At 52.9% G+C, this 8,826-nt stretch overlaps 1 protein-coding gene across 1 annotated transcript in view; it reads right to left on the bottom strand.

The window, feature by feature from the left end:
- Positions 1–3,481: 3,481 nt before the first annotated feature.
- AAK1 (AP2 associated kinase 1) overlaps positions 3,482–8,826 on the bottom strand; it is a 58,665-nt gene continuing 53,320 nt past the window's right edge. The window contains exon 18 of the mRNA XM_033519385.1: positions 3,482–6,400. Coding sequence (XP_033375276.1) covers positions 5,337–6,400 — 1,064 coding nt within the window. The 3' untranslated portion in view covers positions 3,482–5,336. The remainder of the gene's footprint in view (positions 6,401–8,826) is intronic.

The following is an 8,826-nucleotide window of genomic DNA, read 5'->3' as shown; positions in this document are numbered from 1 at the left end:
GGAACGGCGGCCATGGCGGAGGCGATCGGGACGGGACGGGCTCCGGGGCCAGCGCAGACACCGCTCCCGGCAGGACCGGCACCGCTGCAGGACCGGCACCGCTCCCGGCACCGCTCCCGGTGCTGCAGGACGGCTACCGCTCCCGGCAGGACCGGCACCGCTCCCGGCACCGCTCCCGGCACCGCTCCCGGCACCGCTCCCGGCAGGACCGGCACCGCTCCCGGCACCGCTCCCGGCAGGACCGGCACCGCTCCCGGCACCGCCGCTGACCCGTGTGCCCGAGTACCGCACACTTTAACACATTTAGCGGCTGTTAAACCCCCCGGATGGGGACAGCGCTCCAGCACTGCGCTGGGCAGCGCTTTCTGGGAAGGAATTCTGGCAGTTTCCAGCCTGAGGCCGCTCCTGTCCCTGTTCCTGGGAGCAGAGCCCGGCCCAGGGCTGCCCCTCCTGCCAGGGAGCTGTGCAGAGCCACAGGGCAGCACAGAAACAATGCACATTTACACCAAGACAGCAATTAAATTAAGAAGTACAGCGAAGCCCAAGTAGTATTTTGCTTTACAGAGTCTTGGCAGCCGAATGATACCGAAAATCAGCACACAGCGAGCCTGCACACCTCCCCGTGCTGCGGGTGTCCAATGCACCAGCCCTGCGTTAAAAGCGCCGAGGAGCAGCAGCTCCGCAGGGAGGGCCCAGGGTCTGTCCTGCCCTGGAAACAAAAGGTTCTCTCTGGAATAGAAACCGAAACATCCTCTGCCTAAAGCAGCAAGATCACTTTGACTTTACAGCTGCCAGATAAAACAGCACGGCCAAACCCAGTCAGCACTTCCACAGGAAGAACTCATTAAAACCCAGATTCCAAGGAAGGCACAACAGAGGCGCTGGTTGTCATCAGATACAGCTTTAATAAAATGTACATAAGTTTACAAGTGGAACATTTCTTCATGATTACCAGGAACAGACAATCCCAAGCGGAGTGCAAAACTTGAGCCCAGGGATCTTCCAGGCAGGGGGGACAGAGGGGACTGGGGGAACACGGCCTGTGGGACACCGTGTGTGACTGTTGTGTCACTGGTGTGACTGGTGTGTCACTGGTGTGTCACTGGTGTGTCACTGGTGTGTCACTGGTGTCACCGTGTGTGACTGTTGTGTCACTGGTGTGACTGGTGTGTCACTGGTGTGTCACTGGTGTGTCACTGGTGTGTCACTGGTGTCACCGTGTGTGACTGTTGTGTCACTGTTGTGTGTCAATGTTGTCACTGTTGTGTCACTGTTGTGTGTCACTGATGTGTCACTGTTGTCACCGTGTGTCACTGTTGTCACCGTGTGTCACTGTTGTGTGTCACTGTTGTGTGTTCCCGTGTGTCACTGTTGTCACCGTGTGTCCCCGTATGTCACCATGTGTCACTGTTGTGTGTCACTGTGTGTCACTATGTGTCACTGTTGTGTCCCCATGTGTCCCCGTGTCACTGTTGTGTGTCCCCGTGTGTCACCATGTGTCACCGTGTGTCACCGTGTGTCACTGTTGTGTGTCACTGTTGTGTGTCCCCGTATGTCACCGTGTGTCACTGTTGTGTGTCACTGTTGTGTGTCCCCGTGTGTCACTGTTGTGTGTCACTGTTGTCACCATGTGTCACCGTGTTTCACTGTTGTGTGTCACCGTGTGTCACCGTGTGACTGCTGTCACCACGTGTCACTGTTGTCACCCTGAGGACCAGAGCCATTCCCAGCTCCTGCTGGACACAGTGCAGTTTATCCCAGCACCAGACTCCGTGTGTGGGATGCTGCACCTGCTGCATCCCAGCCTGGAGCGAGACCCCTGCCCTCCCTCCCATCCCTCCCTCCTTCCCCATCCCTCTGGAGCCGAGGGATCAGGATCAGCGTTATCCCTCTAACTCCACAGGGAGTGTTTCCAGCTGTGTGTGAGGGTATTTACCCCCCCACCACACAAACTACAGCCCGTGGGGTATTTCTAGAAACGCTATTGCAGCTGATCAGATTCCAGGAATGTGTTTCACTGCCATGACATTACTGTAAAAATGCTTTGGGGTCTGTCAGTGTGCTTGAAGGCATTGATTTAACACCACCAGGAAAGAAACAAAACCCCACAAAAATCCAACTGCCCAGCACAAGAGTCTTTGGTGGAAGCTGAGTTAAAGTAAGCAATTAGCACTTTGGAGTGATTGAGTTCAGCAATTAAGCAGATCTGGCCTGTTTCTGCTGCTGTCACCAGAGCTCACCCGGGCTGGGAGTCACGACAGGAGAGGGGACACGGGGACAGTCCCCAAAGTCCTGCTGGGGAGAAACATCCCCCAGCACCGGCCCAACGTCCCAGCAGCGAGCACAGAGCCAAGTGCTTGTTTCACTCACCCAGAAACTCTGATTAATCACTCGGAACAGAGGCTTCAGTGCATTCAGGGGCTGAGAACCAAGAGCCAGTCCCTCTCCCAGCAGCAATCCGGGATTGTCACAGGGAGGTGACAGCGCTCCGGGCCCGAGGACCCAGGGCAGTGAACACCTTTTCCTCCAGCATTCCAAAAGACATGAAAGCAGTGGTTCTTTTCAGAAAACTGATTTCAAAACACCCCATTGTGTATAAGACTGCGTAAGTCTTACTTCATTAAGATCACTGATTGTGTGGCAAATAATTAGCATGATTCTTCCCTATTCATTAAAACAGTAAGCTTCAGAGGCTGTGGAAATGAAATTTCCACTTCCAGCTCATCAGGCTGAGGCTGCAGCAGTGGTAGTGCAGGATTAGGAGGAGCACAGGCTGGAAATGAGAGAAGTGTTAGAGAAACAGGCATTGAAATTGAGTTTTCTGACCATAACCAGAAGTCCCATTACTTTATGAATCACATGCAAAGATACAAATGAGCTGCCTCCACCCCCAGAAGAGATTTAAAACAGTTTCAGCCCTGGATGTGTCTGGCAGGATGGTGAGTTCTGGGGACAGTTATCCTGCTTGTCGTGTAAAGTGCCTGAAGGACAGAAAAGCTGCCAAAATGCCAGCTGGAAATTGAGCCTGAGCTAAACTGAGCAGGGCTGGAGTGGAGCCCGCACACCTCAGTGCACCTTCCCTTTCTCCAGGTGTGAAGGGACAGGAAAAAGCTCCTCCAGCATCAGCCCCGTGGGACCTGGACATTCACTGACAGAACTCACTCAATTACTCTGAAACAGCTTTTCAAGTAAAAATGAAGAGAAGGAAGGAGAAGCAGTGAGCAGAGGTAACAGCAATGGTTTACCCAGGGCAGCTGCTCACTCCATCTCCCACAGTTCATCCCACAGCACCAAGGCCTGGCCCCGCTCCCAGCAGCTCCCGAGGGAACTGCAGAGCTCAAGGGCAGCTCCTGGCTCAGAGGGGCTGTGGCACACACTTGTGGGGCTCTCACACTCACTCTCCTTCAATTCACAGCTTGCTCTCAGTCATTCTCCGTGTCTCCCACTGATTCTATCCAGCAACAACTTGGGGGAACGTATATTTGAAATAAAAACCACCTCTTGGATGTATATTTAAACAAAAAACAAAACAACAAAACATAGTAACAGCATCAGCTTTGCTGAAGAAACATCTCAGGGGAAACCCAGAAGCTTCTTTACAGTACTTCTGTTTTCAGGAGCTGGTGGTGGAGGACAGAAAGCACCAATATTTATACTGTTATATAATATTGTTAATATTTAACTGTGAGCTCAGGGCAGGAGGGTCCCAGCTCCAGGAGCCCCCCTGACCTGGGCTCAGCAGCTGGGAGCCAGCGTGGCCTCCCTGCATTCCAGGGCTCCAACACCTCACCCCAGGCTTTTCCCCACATCCAGCAGAACTCCTGGCTCGTCTCCTGCAGCTGGAGATATTCTGCAGGGGAACTGAGCGAAGGGAAGAGGAACACAGAGCAGCCGAGGTTTCTCTCCAAGCCATTGTTCCAGCAGGTGAGGCCTGATGACTTTAATGCCTCAGCAGATTGGGAATTAAGGAGATTTAACAAAAGGTTACAGCCATTAAGGGAACATCCAACAACTCCAGCATGGCCTGGGAAAGAATGAGGATCTATTAAACAGCAGAGGCAAAGAGATCTGTAACCAACAGGAAATGAAATGAGCTACATAACCTGGAACCAATGAACATTCAACCAGTGAATTTCTATGGGGCTCTGACTGTACAAAATATGTGAAAAACCTGATAAAAGTCATGTGTCATAGCATGATTTCCCCTGCACAGCTGGGCTGTGTGTGGCTGAAATGATTCCTGCTGCTCATCCCAGCCAGAAGTATTGGAATGCCTGGGCTGTTTAACACTAGAAATGCTGCTGGAGGGGTTTTGCTGCTCCTGCAGTTCTGGAGGCTGAGGCAGGAGTGGGGAACGAGGAGAGATCCATCAGAGCAGGAGCAGGGACTGGGACAGGCACAGGGAACACCTGGACAGAAGAGGAACCTCAGTGAGCAGCTGGGAATGGGACAGAGGAACTGGGGGTTCTGCAGTGAGAGGAGGTGAGAGCACTGGCAGGGCACCGAGGGCAGCGCTGTAATTCATTATACTAATTAATTAATACTGTGAATACAACCCCTCCTTCACCATCAGCACATTTCCAGGTCCTACACCTCAGCACAGACCTGACAGGAAATACACTGTAATTTCACTGGGTAAAAGTGAAGGCTCTGCTGAGTTGTTTGTGTGACCATTTGATTTTCCAGCAAGAGAAAGAGCCTGATTGCTTGGCTGGGATCACAGCACCGAGCCCTGCCCTGCCCCTGGCCCCAGCCCTGGGGCAGCAGAGCTGTGCTGCTGCCCTGGCTCTGCTCTCACCAGCGCTGCCCACGCTGGCACCACACCCAGGGCACCAACCCAGCAGCACAAATATCACTGATAGCAAAAGTCACAACAACCCTTTAACCTCTCTAACCTCTGAAATCATTTCCTTTCCAGAGCATCAGCAAGTCCTGCTTGACTCGCTCTGTAATTAATAAACCTTTTCATTCATCTTGTAGTGCATTCCTGCACCCGGGACCAGTAAAAATGGAATACTGCTGGTTTGAGAAAAGCAACTGAAAAAAGAACTAAATGGAGGAAGACAGTGAGAGGAGGAAGGTGAGAAACAACTGGAAAGGATACAAGGATCCTGAGAGAGCCAGGCATTGGGACAAACATAACTTAAATGGTTCAACTATATATCACTGCAAATAGAGTTCTGACCAAAAATAATAATTATTTTATGTATATATATACACACACACATATATATATATGTATATGTATATATTGCTATGCCATCCAGTTCTGCTGAGAGGTTTGAGGTCCTGCCCAAGGCTGTCCTGCAGGCAGCACAGCTCCAGCTCCTGGCACGTCAAGGCTTCTGCTTTGCTGCTTTGGAAGGGAAGGGCGCCGAGGCGAAGGGATCTGCACCAGGCAGCTCCGTAGTCCTGGAAGAGACAACAGAGACAGAGCCCGCTATGGCCTGTCTGCTGCTGTGAGACACCACTTTGTAAGCAGCTATGGGCTTGGCCTGGAGGCCTGGCCCATCCTCAGGGCTGTAGTGCCGGGAGTACTTGGACAGGGATTGAGGACGGAAAGGTTTGTTGGCCACGGAGCCCAGCGCGTCGCCCTGCTCTGGCAGAACTGCAGGGATGCTCTCCTGGGGCTCCACGGCTCTGGCAGAGCAGGGATGGGCGCTGCCCAGCTGAGCAAAGCCAGCAGGAGGATATGGAGCTCTCAGCGGGGCCACGGGGCCGTGCGCTGCTGAATCCAGGCACGGGAACACGGGCTGGGCTCGGCCATCGCCCCCCTGGCTCGGGAACGCGGGCGCTGGGAACGGCTCCTTGTGGAAAGTCAACTCCTCCGTGCTCTTCTTCTTGGTGAAAGGGGCTCTCAGAAACACATCTGCTTCCTCTGGATGTCGTAGAGCCACGCTGCCCTTACAGGTAAAAGGAGCTTTGGTAAAGACATCCACTTCATCGAGCACCTTCCTGGAGCTTCGGAAAGGAGCGGTGGCGAACACATCGGGCTCGTTAAAAACCTCCCCGCTGTGGAAAGCCGGGAACAGCATCTCCCCTGCCCGGGCCTGGCACTGGGCATCTTCCTTGGAGGCCTCGTGCCTGGGCAGCGGCTGCAGGAACCCTGGGCACACCTTGCTCGTCTCCTCCTCCTCTTCTGAATCCATCAGCAAAGGCCTGGAGCCGCTGCAATCCAGAATATCTCCCTCATGGTCTGTGCCCTCCCCTTCGCTGCTGTAGAAGGAGCTGTTGCTTGAAGGACCATCCCTGGCCAAGTACTCTGGCTCTGAGTTGTGCTGCACTTTCACCTCCAGCACCTCGGGCTGAGCCTTGTACAAAGTGAGTCCATCACTGCCAGGATCTCCTTTACAGAGCTCAAGAGCCACGGCTGGGAAGGGGCCTGGATCCCTCTGAAGACCTACAAACACAAGAGAAGAGAGTTACTGAACCAGCTCCTCCTCCTCCTCCTTGGTCAGCACAATGCAAGGTCCACGAGAACATCACACTGCTCAGATGGAAACCACCACCATGCATGGAGAATGGGCAGGAGAGGGACGGCAAATCCACGAGAAAATAATGCCAGGGAAGGTGTTTGCAGTACAGGGACAGCACGGGTTCCACTGCTCAGAGGATGGGAGATGTGTGACACACACACACGGGCACACACAGCACCCTCACACCATCCCACAGCTCCCTGTCCCACCCAGCTGTGACAGCGGCCACCAGCGCAGAGCGTTGAATTTATCACACCCCTCCCCACCGCTGCTGCCCGAGGGGAGCTCCAGCAGACAGACAGACAGACAGACAGACAGCTGCTGTCATTCCATCCTGCACTGGAGCAGCCTCTCTCCCTGTGGGCCAGCCCACAGACACATGGAATTGCTTTGTGAAACACGTGGGGATGCCCCAGAACCTGCTGAAATAACAGGCCCATTTCAAGGACTGAAGGTCAGCCTACAGCTTTTCAGTAAATCCTAAGCAGCAGGAATTTTAGTAGCAGCTACTCTTTTAACCCACTGCCAGACAAATGGTTTTTGAACACTCCATACCATGACTTCAAATCAAGGATCATAACTCCAATGACCTGGCTTGTTTCTGCATTAGCACAACAAGGCAGTGCAAGGAGAGGATGTCCTGCCCTCCTCCAGCTCCAAGAGCCCACCAGGAGGCTGGGCTTGCCTTAGGACTCACACAGACAAAACAGAAGATTTCTTACCTTCACAGAACTACAGGCAGGTTAGAAGTGTGTCATTGGACTCGTTAGCAAGAGGATAGGAGAAAATCACATGGAAACTAAAACAGGAGGAATTGCAGGAAGAACAAGGAGGGAGAGGAGGCTGCTTGGTACCCAGGGTGAGCAGTGCACCACCAACACACCCTGCAGTGCCAGAGCCTCACCCAGGGACCCCTGCCCAGGTGAACTGTTCATGTTTACACTCCCATCACAGCCCTCAGGCACTGCTCCTCCACCACATCCATGGATACACAGATTATCCCCTTCTCTGGCACTGCTGATGAGTAAAGACACAGCAGCCGTTCATGAGGCATCAAAACCAGCATTTATTTATTGGGAAACTCCAGCTGGGTACATGACACTGCTAAATAAAGACAGTGCAGATATGGAACATTTGACCAGTTACTCTACAAAAACCCCTCTCTCTGTCTCTCCTGCAGCCCATGTTTGCCCTCAGGTGCCACTCTGGGGTGCCAGGAGTGTGGTCCCACACTGGCCAGGGGTCACTGGGACCTTCTGACACTCAGGCTGGACCAGAGCAGGACCAGCTCCCAGCTGCCAGCTCCACACTGATCCCCAGGACAAAGGCATTCCTCATGGTCCTGCACACCACTCTGCCCAAGAACAGCACTTTTGGCTGGAATTTCTGACTTTGATGTGTGTTAGCAAGTGCCTGTGCCCACGTAAGCCATGACCTTTGGGACAGAGTAAGAGAGGGAGGACAGCAGGAATCTTCACAGAGCTTGGAGATGAGGATTCTCCCCAGCCCTGCACAACACCAGCGTGCAATATCTGATCCCAGGCTCATATAAACACACTAAAAAAGATTCCAAACTCTACTCAAGCTCTTTTTCAAGAGGGAGAGCCTTAAAAAAACCCTCTCATCCCTCAGTACCCAGGAACACACCCTGCAGGTATTCAGACAGCAACCTGAAAGAGCTTTACCCCAGGTGACAGCCCTGGCACCTGCAGCTCCCCCAAGGAAAACACTGCCCTGAAGTGACAGAGCACTGAAATAACCAAGAAGAAAACTGGAAAATGTTTATTCCCTATTACAAGAGGCAGAACAGCCACCACAGTGTGAGGATCTCACCTCTGGAGCACAGCCCAAAACAAAGGTCAGGGGAGACAGAGAAATTCCTGGAGTCTAAAGCTATTCTTTTACCAGGAAACTCCTGATTCCATCAAGGCCAAGTCAGGCAGGACCCAACACCCAGGAGCAGGCAGCAGCTACACAGTTACCAGTGTGCAGAATTACTAGTTTAGAATTTTAAAGGGGTCAAAACATTTATCACTCCTTCATTCTCTTGTTGAGATTTTCCTTGTATTCCAATTCCTAGAAGCAAACTGTTCCAACTTCTGGAAGCAATCTCATTAAAGAGCAATACAGAACAGTCTGACCCTGCATACCAAGAGCATCCTCCAGCTCCCCTCAGCTGGGCCATGCCCCAGCCAGAGGTTACCCCTGTTCAGGGCACAGACCCTCCCCAAAAAACACAAGGGCACAAAAAACCACTCCTGTGCTGGGCAGGAGCAGCAGCCCCACTGCAGGGATGTCCCCAGAACAATCCCAATTCCACAGCAGGGATGGCCCCAGAACAATCCCAATT

The sequence above is a fragment of the Parus major genome, chromosome 22 (assembly GCF_001522545.3).
Source record: "Parus major isolate Abel chromosome 22, Parus_major1.1, whole genome shotgun sequence".
NCBI lineage: Eukaryota > Metazoa > Chordata > Aves > Passeriformes > Paridae > Parus > Parus major.
Note: the sequence above shows the minus strand (reverse complement) of the source record. Positions and strands in the feature narration are given on the sequence as shown.